We start from the raw sequence: 25,491 nt of genomic DNA, 5'->3' as shown, positions 1-25,491 counted from the left end.
AAAAACAATCACTAAAATACCCTCCTAGTCAACAAGTCAAACTAGGCCTATTAATATATAATTAAAATATATAAATTAATTTAATTAAAATAATATTTTATTATAGTTAAATAATTATTATATATAATAGTATTTTATTATTAATAAATATATATAATATTATATATATTGGATGTGAGAGAAGGGCAAGAACGTAAAAAGAAAAGTACTTTCATAATCAATTCGCAGTCAAAGCATGTGTGATTTAATTTCTATGTGAAAGGAATTTTTTAATTTTATTTTATATCACAGGAGTAATTAATATTTTAATTTTCAAAAATTGAATATCTGAATTTTTCCCTTTAGTTTTGTGAAAGGAAAGGCACGTTTCTATTCAGCTCTGGCGCCTGTCGCTGAAGAAGAAAACGCGATTACTATTAGGAGGTTTAGCCCTTCTTACTACTCTTCACTAAGCAAGAGAGAAGAAGAAGCCCGAATTGAATTTCTCAAGTGCGCCAGTATGACGGAGCCGAGACGTTTAAGAGGGCACACTGCCGCTGCCATTTGCTGTATCGCTTCCCGTAGCCGTCCAGGCCTTGTCGCCACCGCTGCCGAGGTTTCCCTTTCTTTCACCGCACGAACTGCAAAGTTTATGATGTGTGTAATTTAACAGCAATCTTTTGACCGTGAATTAGCGGGGGGGTTTTATGGACTTTCAGTGATTTCAGAAATACACTTTACATTTCGTGATTAATTCTTTTACTGACTTTAATATAAAGAAACTAATTCTTTGTTTCTTGATTTGCGAATACAGGATGGTCGGGTCTGCTGGTATGATTTGCGCTGCAAAGATATGTTATTTTCTATGGATGTGGGGAATGGAGATGCTGTTTCGGCTTTATGTTTTAAGCCAGGTTTGTCATTCCCTTTCTTGGTTTGGTGGTTTTCTGTCTTTCTTGATTGTTGGTTCTTGTTTTTTAACCAATGCGCAGGCCACATGATAGCCGGAGTTGAAATTTGTCAGTGTCTTTCTATCCAGTCAGATTTGGTTTCCGTCGGGTTCTAATCTTTTGTTGTAATATTAGACTGTATGTAGTATGAACTTTATGAGTAGGTCAAGTTGCCAGCCCTAGTTATTACCCCAAGTGTTTACTTGAGTTTGTGTGTTGTAAGACCATGAAAATCACATGTTTCTGCACTGTGAGATGATTTTCCCTTTGTAAACAGAAATATTGGTGTTTGATATGGAGATTTAGCTAAAACCAGGATACATTATTAATCTTAAACTTTTAAGTTATTATACTGTGCTTGTTTATGCCCTCAAGTAATTAGTTATGTTGATTCTCAAGTCTTGATACACAAATAAGAAGAGTCTTTCTTGAACATTGACTTAGCTGGTTCTTTTTCTTGCATTATGTGATTGATGAGAGTTATCTTGTGATCTTATAGTATCGTTGCATGCTGCAGGAAATGAGGATATAATTTATGTCTCTGCTGGAAATGAAGTCAAGTGCTTTGATTTGCATATGGTATGCTTTCCTTTTATGTTTATTTTATTCCTCTTGTTTTTTATGTTTCTCATTCTTGAAATATAGCATGTTTTTTCAGGAGTGTCTAGATTTCTCCATTTCCTCTATATCGTCTACTTATATAGAATTACTTTTTATACTAACACAGTCATATCCAACATGCCAGGCTGCTTCATGGAAGCAACTTGAAAGTTACAGTTATAACAAGGATGAGATAAATCAGGTGTGCCGTCTAAAGTATTTTTATATTAGAGTGTTTTTCTATTTTGTTATAAAATTTAACTGCCTTTACTGATTTATTATAAGTATATTCTTATTTAAAACAATTACAAATTGGAAAAGATTCATATACTGTTGGGTTTATCTTTATTATTTTTCTCTAGTCTGGAAGCGAGATTTGCCTTTGCTTGCTGTGAAAACATTCTTACTATTTCTGCTGTACAATCAAACTGAATTGTAATGTCACCAATTTCTATTGTTATTTCATTTACATCTTGCAGATTGCTTGCCACCCAAAATCATCTTTTCTGGCTGCTGCAGATGATGCTGGAGATGTAAAGGTATTCTAATTTGGTAGGACTTTGGTTTTGTGGTACTTTAGTTTTCTTGGAATCAAATGTCAGATATGACTTACAAAAAATTTAGCAAGGGGACTTCCTAGATTAAAGAGGACAGTAAGTCCGGCAGACTTTCTTCTGATAACAAAAATATAATTGTTATGAGAGGAAGAAACCAGGGCATATGTAAATGTGTTTGAACTCTATTTATATTTGAACCAAGAAAAGAATGGAATCCTCCAATTTTGCCCTTTGAAAATTAAGGCAATAGTGATGATCTACGTCTTTGACTAATCAATAATTTAAACTCATTATTACATTCATGGATAAACCAGTCAGAAAAAGAAGTAAAATCACCCATAAAAGCTGAAGTCCGTGTCTTGTCACCTAAGGTATACTAACTGAAAAGGAGGCTGCGAGGAACAAGTAGAGTCTAGGGCCACAGTTTTTGTGGTTCATTCTAAGCTTGTTTCATTGTGAAAGCACATTGCTATTTATTCTATGAAGAATGACTAATACTTGAAGATAAGAATCTTGTATCTTTATGACCCACTTGGTAATTGATTTCAATCCTATGTGAAGTTCATAGATTCAATGCACATGCATACAATGTGCAGATACATTTTATAAAGATTCTGGTGGGGATGATGGTTATTGTCTTTGCTGCAGATCATTGATGTCCACCAACGATGCCTATACAAAACATTAAGAGCAGGACATAAGAGTGTATCCTTTTCCACGTTTTGTAAATTGGTTTGACAGGGAGGATTTAGTTATTTGGTCCATTGCTTTTTTATTTTTCTTTTCCTTTCAAGTGTTAGTTACCAGTGCTCCTAGTCACTTTGTGCTCATGCTAAGCCTGTTGACCTTAAAGACTGCGAAGGTTAATGTCCACATTGTGTTACTAAGCTGGTATTTGTAAGATATTTGTTTGTGTTTTCATTTGATAACTTATTCAATCTCTGAGACGGGATTCCCTTTCATTGTTTTCTTAGATCTGCAGCAGTGTTCAATTCCTTCCTTGGAGATCCTGGGAAGGTATTATATACAAAAATGGGATCCTTTAAATCTGTAAAAGTCCAAATCTAGTTTGGTGAATCTGCATAACGTTATTGCATTTAAAAGAAACTGCCTAGGCCATTTATCTCATAGTCTATCTGTAATGAATTTAGATGATAACATTCTCTGTGCCTCTGCTGATTTGTAAATACCTCCTGCTATCCATTCTTCACGCAATACTTTGTGTTGGATATATTTTGACTGCAAAAAAAAATCTTCTATGTGTGTTTTGTAGTGTCTCTATAATATCTTCAGTAACTATTTTGAATTAATAATTGTGTTGTAGTTTCTGTTGTAATCTCTCTAATCGCTATCTCTGATCCAGTATTTTGTTTCTTTTTATATCATGTTCTTGCAGTCATCACCGGGGGTCTTGATTCAAAACTTGTGATGTGGGACTTCTCGAAAGGACGTCCAAACAAAATTATGGACTTTGGTATCGGTGACTTCTGCTATGCTCTCCTTCTGTCTGCTAAAGAACTTTCTTTCTATTAAAAACGTGAACAATATGATTCTTGCATCATCATTTGATTCTGTAAGCTTGAATGCTGGCAACCATTTAAGAGGTGACATGGATATTTCTCTAATTGCCATGATAATGGTTCTGCTGCTTTCAACATATTGTAAATGGAAATTAACTTTCAACTGTTTTAAATAAGTAACCAACTTACTCTTTATAATGCTTTTGTCATGTCAACAAATACCAGAATGTCCAAATTTTGCGAACTCTGCTTTCCTTTTCATGCTAGAAAATTCTTGTCCCATGCCTTTGGGCGTTTTGTTGTAAGGTGGAATTAAACTAGTATATGGTACTTCAGATTTTTTGTATTCTCATTGTACTTGTATGAATTTGTGCAGGCAGCGGAGGTGACTCAGGACAGTGCTGTAACCCAGCTTTTGTCCATGCTCTAGTAGTCCCCGATCTTGATATTGTGGATAAAGTTGGCAAGGTCTGTGTTGTGGCTAGGGGCGACGGTGTTGTCAATATAATTAATATTGAATCAGAACTCGCTGCTCTCAAATCCAAAATGTCAACAAAACCCAAGCTAGGTTCTAAATCAAATCCAAAAGGTCGTTCTTCCCCTGGTGATCCCCAGAGTGGGGATCAAAATGATAGAAACCTGCGCTTGGACTACTCAATGGGTGGACACGTCGCTGCAGTATCCTCTGTGTAAGCAACTGTAGTGTGTTTTGATTATAGAAAACCATGAATTTGTATTAATTGTTGTTGTCCTAATATCTCTCGATCAGGGCATTTAACATGTTTGGAGAGAAAGGGAAGTTTATCATTTCAGGTGGGAATGATAAATCAATAAAGGTGTGGAATTGGTCCAATTATCGTGATGATGCAGGTCAGACTAGCAATGGAGATGAACTTCTAAGTTCAAGTATTAGTCTGAGTAGAAAGGTCGGTTGCATCGTCTTGGTGTGGTATATTTAACTTGGATGAATTTATGCTTTTTTGCATTAGTATGATTGGATTTAACGTGCTCAGGTCAATTGGCTCTGCACAACGCCCGCCGATTCAGAAAACCTAGTTGTCTGCGACACGTCCAAAGTCGTAAAGGTTTATAGTGTTGGGTGACTTATAGCTCCGGGACTATCAATTGTGGTACGAGGATGCATGCTGAGGACTACTATGCATGAGGCTGTTGTTTACTTGGATTGTACTCCTAGAATTCTGAGAAAACTATATATGTTAAAGATACATTAAATTTTATTCTAATTCTTATTCCAGTCCAGTGGCTGAAATTCTTGAGCAACCATTGCTTGACTGTAGCCTTAATTCAGCATCACTGAGCTTTGCATAACTGTAGCAGCCTTCTTGTCTGTAACGGCAAGCGGTGAAGTATGGAATTTTTTTATTCAAATTAGGTCTAGTCAAATTAAACCAATCATATAATAAATGTAATATATTTATTGTGTAATTAGTCACATTGGTCACTCTCATTGAATTATATTTGTCATGTAATTAATTTAGTTTTGGTCAAATTCAAGTTGAGTTTTTTTTCCCGTGAAGCATTTGTTTGCCCACAGAATTTTATTCACCAAGAAAATTAGTTTAACAAAAGAAATATTATATAGCCTTTAGGTAAACTTGCCAGCAAAGTAATAACCGTTAACCGTTAGTCTTTTCTTTTTCTGATTTGTAAGTTATAACCGTTACTCCCACAGCTCACAGCTGTAAGAATTTTTGCACGCGTCGATATAGTTCTCTTTAAATAGGGAGGGGGTGGGGTGGGCCCCTATCTGAAAACCTTTCTGCAAGTTTTCGCAGCGGAGTGAGTGGGGAAAGAGATTTCTATTCATCGGCAAAATAGGTAGTGCGGGAAGATTTTCAAGTCACTGAAGGAAGCAAAGAAGTCGCAATGGGAAGTTCTGTTGGTAATGCTCTGTTCCTCGCTTGAATAATAAAGTGGGTTTTAGAGTTGTATGTTCTTTTTCTTCTTTGATTTCTACGGGAATTTGCGATTTCTTTTCTGTTTTTAATTTTTATTTCTTTTTGCAGTTGATGAAGAACGGATTGATGATCGTAGTTGGTCGTAAGTTAATGGCACCGATGTTCCAGAAGATGGACTGATAGTTATGTTCTACAATACGGACGTCTACCAGGACAAAAATAATTTGGCTTTTCACTAACATAGTTTATTGATGATTCTTTGATTATCTATTTAGTTTCAATTATTATCTGTAGATAGTGCTCTGTTCCTCACTTTCTTCAAGAATCTTTAGGGGCAGAGGATTATCCATCCCCCCGGGTTATTGTATAAAGTGAATAGAATATTTTTTCTTCTTTGATTTATATTGGAGGTTGCATTTTATTTTCTGTTTAATTTTTATTTTGCCAGTGATTGGTTGATGAAGAATGGATCATGATCTTGGTTGAATGTTCAACTCTTTTTTCCTTGGGCAATGACTTTTTAATGCGATTCATCCCTTGGCCCCGGCTCTTTTCTTACGGCCCATTTGTGCTGAGAAGCTTCAAAAATTTCTATTCATGGAGAAGATCTTGCATGCAGGTATAAAATCTGAAAGGATGAATTTTATTGAATTGAAAGTGGAAGTGGATACCCATTTAAGTATACAGAGGTACAGTGCGGGTGCGGGTGAAGAAAAACAAACTCTAGCCACCTCAGCTTTTCTAGTAGAAAAACGCTAATTACTAATGGAAATGCCAAAAGATAAAAAAGCAATATGTACAGCGAAGAAATTGTTAATAACTTAAACCGAAAGAAAGTGCAAAAGCCCCCAGGATAAGTCGTGAATGGCGTGATGCTCTGTATTATGCTGCTGCTGTGCTGCACGTGAAGAAACTGCAGCAGCAGCTCCACTTCAACAATTTGTACGACTTGTTGGACCAAAGTAGTATGGTCTGAAGGCCGCAGAACAAATTGGTAATGTCCATTGCTTGTAAGCATCATGCAATGGGACTCGTTCGTGCAAACCCAGGAAAGCCCATCAGGTGTTTCAGCTTAAGTTGCAAACCAGCCTGATATGGTATTCTTCCTTTTTAAACACGCACAATATACAAATGCTTGGTCATGACTGCATTGACATTTGACTGAATCCATTTATTCGCCTGACCCTTTTTCTTTTAATGGAAGGATATCATATGTGAATAGGCTCTTTCTGAAAAAAAGGGTTGCAAGTTTGAGCAACACTTTTTCAAGGTAACATACCGAGGGTGAGGGGGTATTCCATTTGTAGGAAGACAGGGTTTTCGGTATTTTTCTTTATTATGGGGTTCTTTCTGCGGCTAATCCACATGAGAGGATCTTTTGGAAATTTCCCATTTATGGTATCTCAGTGGCTGCTGGTTTGGTCCAAGGTAGGCTTCGGCTCCGTGAGGCTTAAGACTTGTTGGTTGAGATGTGTCAAGCCCAACCATAACCTGCCTTCCAATTCCCGCAAAATTTCAAATCTTTCACCAAGAAAAGTGACGCTGCTCCCCATCTCTCTCTCTGCTTAAAATTTCATGAAACCGACTCTGCAACCCACATGTCATATCCTACGGCTTTTGCTATATTCCACTACTAAAATAGTTGAGCTTGATTCCTTATCATGCACCAGTTTGTTTCTTGAATCTATTTATCTCCATACGTTGCGTATATATAGCGTCAGGGCTAGAAATTTGTGCCCGAGGAACAGCACTAGTGTGAACTGAAGAGATGATGGAGTCTGGGGCACCCATATGCAACATTTGTGGTGAACAACTGGGATTAAGCGCTAAGGGTGAAGTGTTTGTGGCGTGTCATGAGTGCACTTACCCCATCTGCCAGCATTGTTTGGACCATGAGATCAAGGAAGGGCGTAATGCATGCATGCGCTGTGGAACTCCTTACACTGATGGTACCGAATCTGAACTTTGTGGGCTCTGTTTTTATTTCTTACTAATCATGTTCCGATTTTCTTTAGTTGAACCGCTTTAAATGAAAATTTCAAATGTAACGAGATTACAGAAAATTCTACTCCCTACGGTAATGTTTATGAATTTTGAGGTCCAACTTCTGGATTGGCATAATCTCAGTAGAATATCAGAAATTAGCTTCATAAATTGGCATAATCTCAGTAGAATATCAGAAATTGGCATAATCTCAGTAGAATACCAGTAAAATATGGGAAATGATTGTTTCAAGAAATTAGCTTCATAAATTTAAAACTTGAACTGCTTCACAATAAATTAACAGACGACACAGCGGTAGCTGAAGCATCTGGGGATCAGGCACCGGTTGCATCACATCTGAATACTGCTAAGGTATGATCATTGATGATAACATTTTAGATGAAGGTGAATGTATATAACCATGTAAATGTGGTTTTGGATAAAGTTCTGAAGTCACTGTTCAACTTTTCGATGTTAAATTATATATCCGTATTTATTGTAATTTCCTGAACTCCAACATTTGTAAGACTGACAGACATGGTGTCGGTGTTGCCCTGCATTGTTGCAGGATTCTGGAATTCATGCTAGAAATGTTAGTTCTGTTTCTACAGTCGACAGTGGTGAGTCAACAGAAATAACGACAATCAAAGAAGATATATTGCAAATAATTTTGACTGTATACTCTCTTCTTATTTCAAAGAATACATCAACGACTCTGGAAATCCAATATGGAAGCATAGAGTGGAAAGCTGGAAGGAAAAGAAAACTAAGAAGAAGCGAGCTGCAACAAAGGAAAAAAAAGAAGCGGAAATTCCACCCGAGCAGCAGATGGAAGAAAAACCAGAGTAAGTATACTGAAAACTGAAATTAGGATGATCTCTAGAAACAAAAATGAGAAGAAATCAATATGGAGGGTTTTAGACATGTTGGTTCTTCAAAGATTGTTCTTCCCCCCTTATAATTGTGAATCTTGCTTCATAATCCGAGAGGAAACTATAGAGTTCACTTCGTATATATATCCAGATTCAGAGAGCAAAACATATTTAGCAACTCTATGATATTTGCCTTCTATTTTCGGGTTATGCAGACATTTAGAGGACCAATATCTAATAGCAATCAAGCAGTGGCCTTTTTGGAAGAGCTCTATGTTGACTATTTTCCCGTATTCCATTAGTATGGATTGGGATCTTCTTGTTTGATTTTGAATTTGTCCTAATTGATGTGGATGTGAAAAGACCAACTTGTGCAGGTCAGGTGAGGCTGCACAGCCACTTTCGAGAGTCGTTCCTTTGCCCAAGTCCCAGCTTACACCATACAGAACTGTGATCATTATGAGGCTGATTATTCTGGCCCTTTTCTTTCAATATCGTGTAACACATCCCGTTGATAGTGCGTTTGGTCTGTGGCTAACTTCTGTCATTTGTGAGATCTGGTTTGCGTTTTCCTGGGTGCTGGATCAGTTCCCTAAGTGGTCTCCTATAAACAGAGAGACGTATATTGACGGGTTATCTGCCAGGTTTGTTCCCTTTGATCTTATACTCTTGTTGTTTGTGTGCAACTGTCACAATGATATGAACGTATTTAAGACTTCCACACCTATAGAGAAATTAAGCATATTAAATTCAGATCTTCTCATCTTTGATACTGAGTTATTGGCAAATTTATTTGTTCAACTTGTTATATACCGCCGTATGCAAAATTCTCAGGCGAATTGTGATCTTATATTCTTATGTCCAGTGTATTATGTGCTTCTTCAAATTTTCATAAATACGTATTGAGCTTTCTATTTTTTATGTTATATATTGTATTTATTTATTTAATCTAAAATGTACAACAAATGGAGGAATTTTAGTGAGAAATACAAGATTTTCTAGTGTATTAGTTCAACAGTATTGATGTGTTGATCTTGGAAAATGCATCTTGAGCTTTCTATTTTTTGGAATATAGATTTTTTTTTTGTTTTACCAAATTGAACAAAAAATGGAGGAATTTAGTAAAAGATACAAGTTTTTTTAGTCTATTAAACTAAAACTGCCCTTAGCACCCCCATGCTAGGGGCATGTTAGACGTGTAGCTCTTGAAAAATGCATCTTGTGCCTTCTACTTTTTGTAATATGAATTGTATTTTATTTATTCTGTCAAAAATGATTTTGGAGGAATTTTTAGTGAAAAATACGTGTTTTTTTAGTCTATTGGATCGGCATTACTCTTAGCACAATCGACTCCAGGGGCATATTGATATGTAGACCTTGGAATTCTTAATAAAAAATATGAGTTATTTAAATCTATCAGTTCAACACTACCCAAAAAAACACCCCATGTTGGGATAATGTTGATGAATAAATTTATAAAGATGCGTCTTGGGCTTTTCATACTTATTTTTTTAATCTGAATGGAGCTGCATAAATTTTTAGTAGAAGATACGAGTTCTTTTAGTTTATTAGTTTAATAGTACCATCAACACACTCCATGTTGGGCAGAATTACTCTCCACATACCCCATACTAGGGGCCGTTGATGTGTAGATCTTGAAAAATGCATTTTGATGCTTCTATTATTTGTAATATTGATTGTAGTTATTTATTTTATCTAAAAGGAACCAAAAATGCATGAACCGTTAGTAAAATATACGATATTTTTTTTAGTGTGTTAGTTCGGTAGTACTCTTGGGACAACCCAAAAAAATCTTTATAGAATGTGCCGATGATAGATAAACTAGAAAACCCCGTATTTTTCATTAAGTATTCCTTAACTTTTTTCCTTTTTGTGATCAAATGCAAACTGAGAATGTATGATGGGACTGCAGTCTTTGCACACTTCGTAGTTTCTTGTCTTGTTTTCTGAAAGTGTTATGAAAATACCTGGATATTAAATTTGTTAGACTTTGGTTTTCTTATATTTTGACAGGTATGAGCGAGAGGGAGAGCCCTCTGAGCTTGCTGCAGTGGATTTTTTTGTCAGTACAGTCGACCCACTGAAAGAACCTCCTTTGATAACTGCAAATACGGTTCTCTCAATCCTTGCGGTGGATTATCCAGTTGATAAAGTCTCTTGCTATGTGTCTGATGATGGCGCAGCCATGCTTACTTTTGAGTCTCTTGCCGAAACTGCTGATTTTGCAAGGAAATGGGTGCCTTTCTGCAAGAAGTTCTCCATCGAACCACGTGCCCCTGAGTTTTACTTCTCACAGAAGTTTGATTACTTGAAGGATAAAGTACAACCGTCTTTTGTCAAGGAACGCAGAGCAATGAAAGTAAGTATATCTGTTCCCATTTAGTGCAAATCCTAGAAGAATAATTCTCTACTGATAATATTTAGTTATATGCTGAAATCAAGTCCATTTACTGATGGCATTTGAGGTTACAGAGGGATTATGAAGAGTATAAAGTGCGTATTAATGCTTTGGTAGCAAAGGCCCAGAAAACACCAGACGAGGGCTGGACCATGGCAGACGGAACACCTTGGCCGGGAAACAACCCGCGTGACCATCCTGGCATGATTCAGGTTTTGATGTATTCTGGTTTTTGGACTCAATATGCTTACCCATGCAGACCAGTGTCACTCTATTGTCTCTTGCCCTATACTTTATAATTGGCGTTACCTTTTTCTTTTCTTATTCAGGTGTTTTTAGGCAATTCTGGTGCACATGATATAGAGGGTAATGAGCTTCCTAGGCTGGTTTACGTGTCAAGAGAGAAGAGGCCTGGCTATCAACACCATAAGAAGGCTGGTGCTGAAAATGCTTTGGTATGCTCATTTATTGTGTTCTATGACAAGCTTTCATTTTTCTTATGGTATATATCTCGTGACCATCACAGGTAAATGATTATGTTCTGTCAGGTAAGAGTATCTGCTGTTCTCACAAATGCACCATTTATCCTCAACCTGGATTGTGATCACTACGTTAACAATAGCAAGGCTATTCGTGAGGCTATGTGTTTCTTGATGGATCCTCAAGTAGGTCGAGATGTTTGTTATGTGCAGTTTCCTCAGAGGTTTGACGGCATTGATAAGAGCGACCGATATGCCAACCGCAACACAGTTTTCTTCGATGTAAGATTCCTCGCACTACTCAATCTAGATTCACAATTTTTTAACCCCTTGCAGTATACTAAATTCTCAAGATTAAGGTTTGACATTACATAAAATTATTAAGTTAGGTCCATGGTGATTTCAGGTTAACATGAAAGGGTTGGATGGCATTCAAGGACCTGTTTATGTCGGAACAGGGTGTGTTTTCAATAGACAAGCCCTTTACGGCTATGGACCTTCATCTCTTCCCAGTCTACCCAAGACTTCTTCATCTTGCTCATGGTGTTGCTGTTGTGACAAGAAGCCTACAAAAGAAAAGGATCTCTCAGAGGTTTATCGTGATGCGAAAAGAGAAGACTTAAACGCTGCCATCTTTAACCTTAGAGAAATTGACAGTAAGTCTCTTGCATTTTGGTATACTAAAATTATGGGCATAAAATGCAGAATCCTTAAAAACTGAAGCGTATCTATGTGGTCGTTCCTGTAGATTATGATGAGCATGAAAGGTCATTACTCATCTCTCAGATGAGCTTTGAGAAAACCTTTGGCTTATCTTCCGTCTTTATTGAGTCTACACTGATGGAAAATGGAGGACTTCCTGATTCTGCCAATCCATCAACACTAATTAAAGAAGCAATCCATGTTATCAGCTGTGGGTATGAAGAAAAGACTGCATGGGGTAAAGAGGTCAGGAAGCAGCTTCATGTTTTTCCATATGCCAACTTTCTTTTCTAACTTTAAGCTGTCTTATATGAAGAAGGCCATGCTTCTGGCAATTTATAGTTCTTTCTCATGTTGCATAACAACCTATATCTCTTGTTCTAAGTCGCTCAAATTTCATATGTAGATCGGATGGATATATGGCTCAGTTACAGAGGATATCTTGACGGGGTTCAAAATGCACTGCCGTGGATGGAGATCAATCTACTGCATGCCTTTAAGGCCTGCATTCAAGGGATCAGCGCCAATCAACTTGTCTGACAGGCTGCACCAGGTACTCAGATGGGCCTTGGGGTCGGTGGAAATTTTCTTGAGCAGACACTGTCCTCTGTGGTATGGATTTGGAGGTGGCCGCCTCAAATGGCTCCAGCGCCTTGCATACATCAACACGATCGTCTATCCTTTCACATCTCTCCCGCTGGTTGCCTATTGCTCACTGCCTGCTATATGCCTTCTAACTGGGAAATTCATCATACCAACGGTAATTCTTTTTGCCCTTCTCCTGCCATCGGATAATCATATGTAAACTCATGCAATCTCAACACCTGAAATCAGATGTACTCCAACAATTCACAATTTCCTTAAAAGTTTCACTACCTGAAGATTTCACAATCTTGCTTGTGCTTATGTTTTCCCTTGATCTAGCTTTCCAACCTCGCGAGCGTTCTCTTTCTTGGGCTCTTCCTCTCTATCATTCTGACGAGCGTGCTTGAGCTGAGATGGAGCGGGGTAAGCATTGAGGCCTTGTGGCGTAACGAGCAGTTTTGGGTTATTGGAGGCGTCTCGGCCCATCTCTTTGCAGTCTTCCAAGGATTCTTGAAAATGCTTGCGGGCCTGGATACCAACTTCACCGTGACTGCCAAAGCAGCAGACGACACGGAATTTGGGGAGCTGTACATTTTGAAATGGACAACGGTCTTGATCCCGCCAACGACTATTCTGATAGTGAACTTGGTGGGCGTTGTTGCAGGATTTTCTGATGCCCTCAACAGTGGGTACGAGTCGTGGGGGCCGTTGTTCGGCAAGGTTTTCTTTGCTTTCTGGGTGATCCTGCACCTCTACCCATTCCTAAAGGGTCTGATGGGCCGACAAAATCGGACTCCAACCATTGTTGTGCTGTGGTCTGTTCTTTTAGCATCTGTTTTCTCTCTTGTTTGGGTGAAGATCGACCCCTTTGTCAGCACAAATGATGCTTCAACAGTTGCTCAGAGCTGTATTGCCATTGATTGTTGAGCATACAGAAAGTACAAGAAGCCCATGGCATGCTCTTAACATTTCACAGCTTTTCAGAGCATATAAGTATCAGTTCCACTTAAAAGTTTAGACATACATATTCTCATGTTTTCAGGTAAGAGAGTTTGGACTTGGAATCTTTGGATCCATGAAATAAGTGTGTAATGATAATGCATGAAAACTGGAGTTAGATAGGAGGCTGAAAATTTGGATCTTGATTTTGTAAAGAATGTCCACCCATGATTATGATTTATGATAATGCTCTTCTGCTGGGGTCAAACCATTATACATTGCGTGAATCCAAAGTCTATGATAAAACCATCTATGCTTCTTAACTGGTTTTTCTCAAAATTTGGTTGAGTAATGATCATATGGCCAAGAAGATGCACGGTGAAGGTAGGGTGTTTTTGGGCTCTGAAAATAATAATTTAAAATTTTGTCATAATGTTATTGCGGGGCATATTTGTTAATAAAATTATTAATGGCTAGCAAAATTAATTTATTATCATAATTACTTTCGATGAATTCAAAACTTGAATACATAATGATGATCAAGCGTTCCGACACAGACGTACAATGAGAGAGGGTACACCTGTATCCAGCTATATAATAAATATGGGGTTTTGAAGCTTTCACTGCAGGGATTGCTTTTAAGTTTTACTTTAGTATAATTCCAAATGCGCTTTTTCCCTCACTACTACTATTAATTATTCAATTTGACAGAGCATAATTTCAACTTCAACTTGGGTGTTGGGACTTGCATTTGACTCATTCACTTGCAGTCTAACATATTTTCCCATTGCTTTTTGCGTTTTATTGCAAGAATAGGAAATATTATGATAATATAAATATTAGCTAATATAAGTAAGTATGTTTAATCAATAATTAATTATTAACTAAGTTAAGAAATACTTATATTCTCAATCTACAACAAATAATATGCATAAAATCAAATTCTATAGGATATATACTGACTTACTTAGGTAAATTAGGTAATTGATATATGGGGCTTAGTTTTATGTTTGTAGAGAGAAATGTACCTATTTTTGTTGGTTATCAAATCATTAAAGAGGTGTTTATTAGATTAGATATATGTATCTCATAAACTAAGGTAGTTAGCAAGTTATGTAAATATAGGGAAATCCAGGGCTATTAATATGTCCCACCAACTGTCACTCACTCCCCTCTTACCTCTTCACTTCACACTTCACACTACTACTACTCTCTGTCCATCCCCTTCCCTGCTTCAGAACTCAATCCTCCATCACTATGCCCACAATGGCACCAGATCCTTCTCTCCTCCTCCTCCTCCTCCTCTTCCTCTCCCCTACTAACAGCGCCGCCGCCGTCTCCCCTTCTCCATCACCTCCGTCAGCCACGACTCCTACTCCCTCCTCCCCCGTTTCCTCTTCTACCCTTGACCCAAAACAACTCAGAGCACTCCAGTCACTTAACATTCCCACCTCCAAAGACCCCTGCTCTTCCCACTCCCGTCCCTCCACCACCACTTGTGACTCCTCCACCCCCTTCCGCCACCTCATCTCCCTCACACTCTCCAACTGCTCCGACGACGTCGCTCTATCCCTCACCGCTCTCAAGTCCCTTTCCACTCTCACCTCCCTTAACTTCATCAACTGCCCCATTTCCCCCATTCGCTTCCCCTCTGACCTCGCTTCCAATCTCCATTCTTTCACTTGCATTAACAGCCTCAAGAAACTCACTGGGGTTTGGCTCAGCAGGCTGCAGAATGTGACTGAATTAACTGTCTCGCGAGTCAGCATTACTGCCAGCGGTCCTACTATTATACTCAGCGGCATGAAATTTTTGCATTCTGTGACTCTTTCACAAACTAATCTCTCCGGCTATCTCCCTAAACATTGGCATCCCAATCTTACTTTTGTTGATTTATCAGGAAATCATCTCAAAGGAAAGATACCCCTTTCACTCACTCGCCTTGAAAATCTTGCTCATTTGAATCTTTCATCCAATTCCCTTAACGAGACAATTCCGACTACCATCGGAGACTTGGCTTCTTTGCAGAATCTCTCTTTGGCTTCAAACTCATTATCCGGCCCCATCCCCGACTCTTTAGCTGCATTGCCAGGGCTAGTGCACCTTGATCTGGGTTCTAATCAGCTCAATGGGACGATCCCAAATTTCATAAGAGACATGAAGAAGTTGAAGTACCTAAATCTAGCAAGTAACAACTTTCATGGGGTGTTGCCTTTCAATGCAACATTTATAAAAGGATTGGAAGTGTTTAAGGTGGGTGAAAATTCCAACCTTTGTTACAACCGCTCAACTTTGGGGTCAAAAGTGAAGCTCGGTATTGCACCTTGTGATAGACATGGGCTGCCTATGTCGCCACCGCCGGCTAAGGATTCATCCTTTGATGATTCAAGTGACAGTTCCGATGATGAAGATTATAGCAATGTGGAGGAAAAGAAGCATCATAGCGGACCAAGTAAGGTTGTTCTAGGTGTTGCGATTGGGCTTTCTTCTATTGTCTTTCTCATCGTTTTCTTGGTTCTTTTATCTAAATGTTGTAAATAAATTTGAAACGAAAAATGATTTGTTGGTTAATTAGCTTAGGGGCATTCAGCCATTAAAGATGAGATTTGTTCTAATAGTTATTTAAAAGAGTTTCAGAAAGAGAAGGGTGAAAGAAAAAGGAGATTCTTTTCTGTGTGATTCTTTTTATTACTTTCCTATAATATTGCTGGAGCAAGAAAGCTCTGACTCTGTTGATTGATCCGTGCTCTGTATTTTACTTATGTTTTGGGTGTTTGATCTGCCATTGAGCCAAAAAATGTCTGGCCTGGGGTTTACTTTAGTGTTATCCCTCTTTATCTTTATTTCTGCTGTGATGTAAGATTTGCTTTTGTTTTTTGCACTTTCCTCAGTTTCAGCCTTTGATTCTGTCTTCTCGGAACTTGGTTTGCGTATTTATTCTTTTCAGAGGCATCCATTGTTCCTTGAATTTCTGAATACGCTTATGTTGTAATTTCACCTGTGCAATAAGTGTGTTCACATTTTGTTTGAGGCCTTGTGAGGGCGTAAGACATCAACTCGTTTTGGCTCCACCAACTGATTATTTTGTTTGACTTATGAGGAAAGCATAACGCGATAACGCTGGCACTCAAAATAAGTGGTATGGTTGGATGAGTTGGGGGTATACGAGTTCTTGAATCTTGATCTTCTGGGATGATCAGGCAGGGCAATTACTAAATGATAAATGAGTTAAAAGGAGGGGGTTCTTTGGATTGGTTTTAGATAAACCATTCATTATCAATTTCTAATGAAACTGCTAGTGCCCTTCGAATCTATGCTATCACTGTTGATTTTTAGGTGGGATCACTGCATTGCTTGGTCTAATCACTGCATTGTGAAGTCTGGTGCTGGAAATTCCATATATGACCAAATGGAAAAGAACTCAATCGTGCAATAGCTTGTTGAAGGTGAACACTCTTCAGACAATGATCACGACATGGATTTGTAACTTGAATTGAAAAGTAAAATTGGTGTGTGCTTGTGGTTGAAGAAATTCCATGCAACTCTTCCCTTCATCTCCACGACAGAGAGGAGACCAATGTGGTAATGGAATGAAATATGATTGCATCTCTGGTGGAATTAATGTGTGTTAGATGTACCATTGTGGATGTACTGCAAGCTTTTTGTTCAAGAATTTGATTACTTGAATATGCTTTATATTGATAGACATGAACAAAGCTTAAGGAATAACTTGTCCTTGTCATACTCCAAGAAATCATAGTTTATGGCGCTGCTTCCATAGTTCATCCTATTTACTCTGACCGTTCCCACCGTGAATTCTCTTTTCTTCACTTCATCTTATACGTTTTAATGTTTTCCTCTTCATCATTTGGGCACATAGCATAGCAGACATGGTTACTGCTCAGGACCAACAACAGGTCCCTGACAAGTCATTGGATATAAGAGATCAGATGATCATGTCGTGGTCCATGTTCACAGATCATGGCTTTGGGTCCGGAAATCAAACTCCCAATTTCTTATAGTTCTTCATCAATGTGTTTCAACTGGAATGTGTAAAAGAAAATCTATCATTTTTCTTGAAGTAGAAAACTCATGGTTAACGTATTGCTTTCTTAACTTGGATAAGTTATTGCTTCAAAAATTGTGAACGTGGAGAGATTGAGGGAGGAACCCTCCACGTCCTAGGTACAAGTACAACCTCCAAATCCCAATACCAACGACACACCGTCGGGAGTCTTGCGTTCCTCTACATAACTATAAATTAGATTACGATTACAAACTTGCTGGCTCTTTTAAATAACTACTGTAAAATGAAAGCAAGAATCTTGAAATTGATAAGAAACATTTTCTGCGTTCTAAACCTTTTCTTGAAGTCTAATGATCAAAACTCAATGCCGAAAACATCGGTCATCTCATCGCCGATGTGGGCCCTAACAAAAGAAACCCTAAAAATGGATGTCGAGATGACGCGTGAACACGCGCTACCTCGGAGCGTGAGAAGAGTGGGTTCTGGACAGGATATACCCACGTAGAGCTTCCGCTTTGTGGTGTACATGGTTTTACAGTTGCAGGAAGTTATTTTTCCAATTATCCATATCCATGTCCGGCTGAGCATCTAAAGGCTTTCCAAGACGAGATGGGAGGAGGATCTGTTCTCTACCCGCACTCCCTTCTTCACTTGCCATCGTTTTCTGCCTCCACCAGACCCAAATTCGGAACACCAATTTTCTCTGTAAAAGGTATAAGCTTTAGCCTTCTGCTTTTTGAATTATTTCTTCAATTCTTGATATTCTATAATCTTGGCTGTACTTACTTCATCTCTAGTTTCTTTCTGTTCGCGCATTTGTTTTTGCTATATAGATATTTGTTGGTTCAATCAGAAATAACCCTCCTTCCAAAATGGCCTTTTAACGATGATTTTTGAAATTCTCTGGAATCCTTTTGAACAAGTGTTTCATCTTGTTGGGGAGAGATCAATCTTGAACACTTGGTTTTAGCTAGTTAACAATTATCCGTACTCCTGTGGTGCAGAAACCTAACATTGCATTCTAGGCATCTGATGCCAACAATGCACTTCCGACGATACTGAAATTCAGGATGGGATCGAGCCCCCCCCCCCCCCCCCCCCCAACACAACCACTTGTGTTCATTTGCATTTTCATCGGCCTATTGTGTTTAGGGACCCAAGTAAAACTGGTGAAGGTGTACATGGGTTGTAAACATGCCTGCATTTTGCCATTATAAATGCATTAGCACTTCCTTTAACCTTTGCCAACATCAAACTGAGGTATCATTTCTTGATGCAGCTTGTTCAATTTGGCAGAAATAGCATATAGATTTTCCATTCCGAGCATAAGAGCTGATGGAAACAGAGAAAGATCTCAGAAGAACTCCTCCCAAGGAAGGGCACCCAAGGCGGACGCTCAGGAGGATAATCCTCAATCATTTGATGGTAGATCGTCACCTAACAAGGAAGAGATCCTAGCTCTCTTTAAGCGAATACAGTCTTCAATCTCTAAAGGGGAGAAGAGAAATTCAAAGGTTGCTGAAGATAAGCCCTCGGCTGAATCAATTTTGGAAGTTCTTCACCAATCAAGGACACGAGGAAAAGGTTAGACAGATAACATAATGCTTTCTTTCATGAAAAGAATGAAAATAGTGGTATGGAAAGACGATCTTCCCATTTTATAGTTGAAATTGCCTCCTGCTAGCTTTAAATACGTTAAAAGTGCCAATACAGAAGAATATTATTACCTTACTGAAATATATGCTTTCAAGGAGCAAAGAGTCATCATCAGTTTAGCTAACATCAATAATAGGTCTTAATTTCACATTGTTGCCCATTGGCACGACATTGGCGATGATATAGTTACACGTAAGTCTTACATCTCAGTGTAAATGTGACAGTGGCAACTAAACTGCAGTTAGTATTGTGGATTCTTGCAATTATTTGGTGTTCTTTATTGGTCTAAACTAAAGACTTTGCTCTCTGACAGCAAAAAATCTGGGAAAGAAAGGAGGTAAATTGCCTTCTGTGCGAAAAGAATCACTAAACAAAGAGGAGAGAATGGAACATTCATCAACAATGGGCTTGAGATCCACAAGGCCTCCATCAAGTTTTACAAGAAGGTCCCCCATACCAACTCTATCAAGCCAAAGAGATGAAATTCTGCAGAAAAGTGAAACATCACCTGAAACAGTCAAAAGAGATGAAACTCAGCTAAAGAATGAGACCTTACTGGCAATGGATTACAACAATGATCAGCCACCGGAGATTAAGTTTGAGGAAATGAAACTTGCTGAATTAAAAGAAGTTGCGAAATCTAAAGGGATCAGAGGTTATTCAAAACTTAAAAAGAGTGAGCTTGTTGAGCTCCTAATCAGCTCATTAAACAATGCTTCTCCATGAAATGGAAGCCACTTGAATAGTTCAATCGTTGACAATGCTTGAACGTAATTTCTTCTGGATTCGTGTATTCGTTGTTTTTGTGATTGAAACGTAACTAAGTTATATGGAGCAGACCGTGGCTCTTAGCTGGAAAAATAATTTATATCCCCGTTGCGTGATTGAAAAGCCAAGAAGCCATCCGCAGACTACATATGGTAATTCATCATAAGGATGAATCATAAGCAATCTTTAATAGCGTAATACTGTAGTTGAAAAGGATGAAAACCAAAGATAACAGAGAAGTTATCCTTTCAATCATCAGAAGTTCGCATGTAAAAAGCTGGATCAAGGGTTTTTGGAGCGAGTGGTAGGTTTTCTTCTATATATAACCAAGAATATTGATTATTGCATGAGTTGCTTAACAGAAGCTCAGGTTTTGGGTTCAAGGTTTCAAGCTAGGGCTTTTACAGTTTGCTGGAGTTTAACGTGAATGACCAAAGATGTGTAAAAATTAAAAATATTCCGTTGCCGGGACTCGAACCCGGGTCTCTCGGGTGAGAGCCGAGTATCCTAACCATCTAGACTACAACGGATTGATGAACACAACCTTAACGTGTATTCTCAACTACTTGTATTATATTAGTTTATTCTTGATTTCATAGAACTTCCAAAATCTGATTATTTGTAGTAGTATTTTAATTTTTTTTAGATACGTTTCTAAATACGCTGACTAAATTTTATACGGATCATGTTTCATTCAACTCTGTGTAAAATGACAGCTCTCAGGCATCTGCAGCTGCAATCACATTAAGCAGTCTACTAAGGGGTGCCAGTGGACAAATCAACGGTTTCAGTTACGCTTTTGCTGTTCTCTGAAAATTTGAACAAAGCTACTCACTGAAACCATCAACATGCACAACATAATGCAGACATTGATCACATTTTGCAAAATATCAGTAGGGGGGGCGGGGAGACCTACTCAAATGTTAAAAAATGGCTCTTGGCTTTGAAGGAGTGTGTAATGATCTGTTTCGTGAATTAAAACATATTTACACGGAAAAACAAGGGAAGAATAAATGCTAGAACCAGACATGCCATTAACAAGTTACATAGCGGCTGTGCTCCCCAACAGCTTGTGCCGCTGCCACCAAATATGCTAATACCACTGACAACTCCTCTCCTCTGAGCCCACTCTTCCATGAATCCATTATCACTAATACCACCTTCGATATTCTTTACAGTGTCCCCACAGATCTCGCACAATCTACAGCCACAAGAACGAAGCACATCATCATATATTTGACTGAGGGGGGCTGGGGTGATGATGAAGGATCTCAAGCAAGCATATTTACTGCTAATGAACTAGTGCAGTTAGGCTGCATATTACCATGTACTTGGGATATTTACTACTCCCACTTGCACAAAAGCTTAAGGGGCTCAGTATAGAAATATCGTTGTAGCAAATGATTGACAAGCGTAACTTCCACATGTACAATCAGATTTCATTTAACTGAATTTGAGTCGCATATTTTAACATACACCAGCAATTTCAGACACTACTTAAAGCCGAAACTCATAAACTTTGGGCTAATCTTCAAGGACGGAACAATGCAAGTCTTTGAGTCAAGACGTCTCTTCTTGCTTTGAGCAAAAAATGAAGGCCTCAGAGGTGGAACTATGAAGAATTAAATCACATGATTCTATATTCTGAATATCAATTAACTGATCTCGGAAATCTAACCCCTCCAGTCAAAATCTTATGCAATCCAACCAAAAGGAATTCACAGCCATGAAAGTTCAAATCTTCAATCCCCCGACAATCAAAAGCTGCCAAAAACATTGAAGGTCATCACCACGGCATGTGTTTTCATCAAAGCACAGAAACTATCTTGAAACTGTTTCAAGCATTTCCTCTTTTCCAGGTATTCAGCGTTCAAGCCAAAAATGTGAAAATTACGGGTGAGCATGCAACATTAACCTTTTATTTCATAATCTCCTAAACTCAAAATATGCATGTCCAGAAAAAAGAGTCGTCTTTATCTCAAGTCAATTTAAAATATAGACTTTCTGGAAAAATATTTTTCAAATTCGGTTAAAAAATAATGCAGAATTTTGGGGTTGTAAAGATAAAAAAACATCAACCTGGAAAACCGGCATAATTATCAGAACCAAAACAAAATAGAAAAATCCATTGACGATAGAGCAATCAGCCAAACAACGCGGCCGTGAAGAGAAACTAGAAATTTCAGAAGGCAAAATTACCTATTCCCTTTCAATCTAAACCAAGCTTCGGCGCAACGGACATGGGCAACTCCAAGCTCACCTTTGCAGCCACAGCCAAGCTCAATCAACTCAGCTGCATCGTCTGTTTCCTTTGCACTCAAAAGACATATTCTACAGATGTTCTGATCGTCGGCCTCCGGGTCGTTGCAGTTCATATCAATCGAACAAGACGAAGATTGATCTGCGCCGACCATTTTTGCCGCATTATTCTCTATTAATGCCCAATCAAACGCAGGCCCATTTGACTTCGCATTCGAATCTGCAAAGCCATCGTCTGCGTTTATTTGCAAATTACAGTTTCCGAATTTCTTGAATGATCTCTGAAACCATGGCTGGTGGCCCGATTAACTTCTCATAATACTTGAGATACATCAATATCTGGTCCGCAATCACATTCACCGGAAATATAGAAACCACACAAAAAAATCTGATTATATTTAGAAAACAATCTACAGAAGGCCACATGTCGCCCAACCGCAGTAATGTAAGGGATAGATACATTACTTTGAATGCCGGCTCACCAATTGGAAGCTCAAACGTGGAAGTGATGCTGGAGTTCCACTCAAAATAGGAGCATCTGCATCTGCTCCAGGATGAATCTCAGTATTTCGCTCTCAAAACATTCATTTCGCTCTTCGCCGTTGTTTGATTCCATAGTAAAACATAAAGAAGATAAAAGGAGTAATGGTAAACTAGTGGTAAAAATGCACATTAAAAGTGTACATATTATAATTTTATTATGATTTATTTAATTAAAAATAATTAAGATGACTCATCAGAAGCTAATGCAATGAATCCTCTTCCAAAACAAAGCAAGCTAATACAATGAATCAATTTTAAATGCGCATAAACAAGAATTTAGTTATAAAGTCAATTGATTTAAGGGATAGTTATGGTGTGGGAATAGGTATTTAATTGGGCATTTTATTCCACATAAATTGCATGTATTTACAATGGGATGGGGTGGGGTGGTTGAAGGATGATCACTTGGTCAAGAAAATAGGTTTTTCACCTACCATTCATTCTCATAACCATTAATCTATGTTTCTATTCTTTCATATATGTCGTTTCCCTAACATTTTGTTCACTTTCAAATTGATTGTGCAAACATGAACCTGCAAGCTTAATAAGATGAGTACTAATCATGATTACTAAACTGATATCAGACTGCATTGGATGGAATGATTTCAAACAAGGTTTTAAGTACTTTTAGGTTGCATTTGAATAAATGGATTTGTATTTGATGAAATGATTTGAAAAAATATTTCAAATGACTCCATACTAAAAATTCTGAAACTCTTCGGATTTCAATAAAATATAATCCAAATAAGAGTAGAGGGATTTAAAAATGCTTTAAATTTAGAAATATCTAAATAAAATGTTATTCATGATTCTATATCTATCAATTCAAATATAGCTTAACATCTTTTCAATTGGATTTGAATTGTTTATCTATAACTAAACGAACCCTTGAGGAGATGTAGATGTAACTTACCCTCACAAATAATTTTAATTTTCTTTGGTGATGGATCTTGTAGAATTTTCATGAGGACTACTTTGTTGATTTAGATTTCAACTATGGTTATTTTTTGTCTTGGTCGTCCGTGGTCAAATTCGTGAATGATTTAGTAGGCGTAGAAACTAAGTCTTCCTACTTGATAGGTAGGCAAACAAGAGGGCAAGAGGCCCTTTCAATTGAAGGCTTGAAATTGACAGTAGAAGATGGGATTCCTTTGCTTTTTCCATGGAACAACTCTTTCCAAGTCCACCATTGACATGAAAACTTGGTGGCATGTAAGTGCAAGACTTGAGTTGTATTGCCCGTGTTCAATTCTTTGAGTCCTAAATCTAGAGATCATCAGATATGTCCAATTAATATCCAACACAATACTCTGTTCATCGTTAGTCGTCTTTCTTCCATTATGTTGATAGTGGGATTAGGAACACTACTGATTTGACGGCTAGACATGGTTTCAATTATCAACTTATCTAGAAATGGAAGTGAAAGAGAAAGACCATATTCTCATGATGTGACCCCACGATGTTCATTGAACACAAACAGAGGCGTGAGCAATGGTTAAGAAAAACTTCAAATTCCGACGTATTTATCTCACGCGGTGATTATGCAAAGGTGCCTATGATATGAAAATGAGTATAAATAACTCAAGTCTGGTTCTGCTGGCTGCCCGCAGCTACAAAAGTTGATTTTTGTGCTTCGTAACTTTAGAATCATTCACATTCTCTGTGTCAATATTTAAAGAAGATCATAGCTTCACAGAAGTGAAAAAAGCTGCAGATTTGAAGATACATCTTTGGCTCTGGATTATATAGCCTGTCCTTTAATGTGCAAGGGAATGATGACGGGTAGAAGTAACGTGCTTCTGTTCATTTCATGGTCTATGTACCTGTTTATGTCTTGCTTAGCCTTAAACAGACTCAACATCATGACTGATCAATCCGCTCTGCTTGTCTTCAAGTCACAATTTGAGCAGGAGCCAGGCAATGTTTTGGCAAGAAACTGGTCTTCTGATACTCCTGTTTGTAGCTGGATCGGGATCACTTGCAGTTCCCGTCACCTAAGAGTTGCGGCCATAAATGTTTCCGACATGAATCTTTCAGGCATTATTCCTCCACAATTGGGAAACCTCTCTTTTCTGGTTTCTCTTGACTTGAGTGGCAATAAGTTCCACGGGGATTTGCCAGAGGAGTTGGCTAAGCTGAGAAGACTGAGGTTCTTCAATTTTAGCTTCAACAGATTTAGTGGGAAAATCCCGTCATGGTTTGGGGCATTGCCTAATCTTCAAGAACTGCTTCTTGAATATTGCAGTTTCACAGGTTCAATCCCACCATCCCTGTCTAACATATCAAAGCTAGAGACTTTGAATTTAAAGTCTAATTTGCTAGAATCAATGATCCCTGCCGAAATTGGAGATCTTCATAACCTGAAGCGTTTGGTTTTAGGAGAGAACAAACTCTCAGGGCCCATTCCAGCGAGCATCTTCAACATCTCGACCTTGGAAGCAGCTGCTTTCACTTCCAACAGCCTCTCTGGTAATCTTCCAGCAAATATGTGCAGACACATGCCAAACCTCAAGTCTTTTAATGTGGCTTTCAACCAGTTACATGGTCACATTCCATCAAATATAGATGAATGCTCAAAGCTGCAAACTCTGGCGTTTGAATATAACCAATTTACTGGACCCGTACCAAAGCAGATTGGAAACTTATCTATGCTAGAGATTCTGTATCTTGGGAACAACAACAACTTGAAAGGTATTTAGTTTGCATTTCTTTTCTATCTCAGTATATTATAGTT

General features: G+C 38.1%; 5 protein-coding genes, 1 long non-coding RNA gene and 1 other non-coding gene across 7 annotated transcripts in view; 5 read left to right on the top strand and 2 right to left on the bottom strand.

Annotated features, from left to right (window-relative positions):
- The first annotated feature begins 369 nt into the window (after window positions 1-369).
- LOC105179505 (cellulose synthase A catalytic subunit 8 [UDP-forming]) lies at window positions 370-13,698 on the top strand. The gene is made up of 24 exons (XM_020691347.1): window positions 370-595; window positions 794-893; window positions 1,447-1,508; window positions 1,675-1,731; window positions 2,009-2,068; window positions 2,735-2,791; window positions 3,061-3,103; window positions 3,483-3,560; window positions 3,983-4,295; window positions 4,376-4,532; window positions 4,620-4,705; window positions 7,284-7,474; window positions 7,813-7,880; window positions 8,077-8,128; window positions 8,209-8,353; window positions 8,758-9,024; window positions 10,415-10,760; window positions 10,874-11,011; window positions 11,129-11,254; window positions 11,348-11,560; window positions 11,685-11,934; window positions 12,027-12,226; window positions 12,387-12,740; window positions 12,905-13,698. Exons 1-24 carry the CDS (start codon window positions 500-502, stop codon window positions 13,490-13,492), a joined length of 4,047 nt encoding a protein of 1,348 aa, XP_020547006.1. The 5' UTR covers window positions 370-499; the 3' UTR covers window positions 13,493-13,698.
- On the top strand, window positions 5,315-5,927 carry LOC110011343. Its single transcript, XR_002286348.1, has 2 exons — window positions 5,315-5,509; window positions 5,634-5,927. It is a non-coding gene; the product is annotated as an uncharacterized LOC110011343 (long non-coding RNA).
- Window positions 13,699-14,678: 980 nt separating the features above from the next.
- Window positions 14,679-16,418, top strand: LOC105179482 (receptor-like protein 51). The gene has a single exon (XM_011103117.2). The coding sequence runs from the start codon at window positions 14,762-14,764 to the stop codon at window positions 16,043-16,045; it is 1,284 nt and encodes a 427-aa protein (XP_011101419.1). The 5' UTR covers window positions 14,679-14,761; the 3' UTR covers window positions 16,046-16,418.
- Window positions 16,419-17,770: 1,352 nt separating this feature from the next.
- LOC105179481 (rho-N domain-containing protein 1, chloroplastic) lies at window positions 17,771-19,980 on the top strand. Its single transcript, XM_011103116.2, has 3 exons — window positions 17,771-18,243; window positions 18,828-19,115; window positions 19,501-19,980. The coding sequence occupies exons 1-3, from the start codon at window positions 18,141-18,143 to the stop codon at window positions 19,911-19,913; spliced, it is 804 nt and encodes a 267-aa protein (XP_011101418.1). The 5' UTR covers window positions 17,771-18,140; the 3' UTR covers window positions 19,914-19,980.
- A 432-nt stretch (window positions 19,981-20,412) lies between these two features.
- On the bottom strand, window positions 20,413-20,485 carry TRNAE-CUC. The gene has a single exon. It is a non-coding gene; the product is annotated as a tRNA-Glu (tRNA).
- Window positions 20,486-20,698: 213 nt separating this feature from the next.
- On the bottom strand, window positions 20,699-22,986 carry LOC105179480. Its single transcript, XM_011103115.2, has 3 exons — window positions 22,680-22,986; window positions 22,155-22,553; window positions 20,699-21,156 (listed from the first exon to the last, which is right to left on the bottom strand). Exons 2-3 carry the CDS (start codon window positions 22,367-22,369, stop codon window positions 20,931-20,933), a joined length of 441 nt encoding a protein of 146 aa, XP_011101417.1. The 5' UTR covers window positions 22,370-22,553; window positions 22,680-22,986; the 3' UTR covers window positions 20,699-20,930.
- Window positions 22,987-24,262: 1,276 nt separating this feature from the next.
- LOC105179504 (probable LRR receptor-like serine/threonine-protein kinase At3g47570) overlaps window positions 24,263-25,491 on the top strand; it is a 6,189-nt gene continuing 4,960 nt past the window's right edge. The window contains exon 1 of the mRNA XM_011103151.2: window positions 24,263-25,448. Coding sequence (XP_011101453.2) covers window positions 24,518-25,448 — 931 coding nt within the window. The 5' untranslated portion in view covers window positions 24,263-24,517. The remainder of the gene's footprint in view (window positions 25,449-25,491) is intronic.

This window comes from Sesamum indicum, unplaced genomic scaffold (genome assembly GCF_000512975.1).
Source record: "Sesamum indicum cultivar Zhongzhi No. 13 unplaced genomic scaffold, S_indicum_v1.0 scaffold00164, whole genome shotgun sequence".
In the NCBI taxonomy this organism is placed as follows: domain Eukaryota; kingdom Viridiplantae; phylum Streptophyta; class Magnoliopsida; order Lamiales; family Pedaliaceae; genus Sesamum; species Sesamum indicum.
This window is presented reverse-complemented; position numbering and strand designations above follow the sequence as displayed.

Excerpts from the sequence above, each read along its gene's own strand:
- LOC105179505 (XM_020691347.1), top strand. The coding sequence starts at position 500 with ATGACGGAGCCGAGACGTTTAAGAGGGCACACTGCCGCTGCCATTTGC. Across the intron at positions 7,881-8,076 it reads CACATCTGAATACTGCTAAG|GATTCTGGAATTCATGCTAG; the intron begins GTATGATCATTG and ends GCATTGTTGCAG. Across the intron at positions 11,935-12,026 it reads TAACCTTAGAGAAATTGACA|ATTATGATGAGCATGAAAGG; the intron begins GTAAGTCTCTTG and ends TCGTTCCTGTAG.
- LOC105179482 (XM_011103117.2), top strand. The coding sequence starts at position 14,762 with ATGCCCACAATGGCACCAGATCCTTCTCTCCTCCTCCTCCTCCTCCTC.
- LOC105179481 (XM_011103116.2), top strand. The coding sequence starts at position 18,141 with ATGGGAGGAGGATCTGTTCTCTACCCGCACTCCCTTCTTCACTTGCCA. Across the intron at positions 18,244-18,827 it reads ACCAATTTTCTCTGTAAAAG|AAATAGCATATAGATTTTCC; the intron begins GTATAAGCTTTA and ends TCAATTTGGCAG. Across the intron at positions 19,116-19,500 it reads ATCAAGGACACGAGGAAAAG|CAAAAAATCTGGGAAAGAAA; the intron begins GTTAGACAGATA and ends GCTCTCTGACAG.
- LOC105179480 (XM_011103115.2), bottom strand. The coding sequence starts at position 22,369 with ATGGTCGGCGCAGATCAATCTTCGTCTTGTTCGATTGATATGAACTGC. Across the intron at positions 21,157-22,154 it reads TTTAGATTGAAAGGGAATAG|ATTGTGCGAGATCTGTGGGG; the intron begins GTAATTTTGCCT and ends TTGTGGCTGTAG.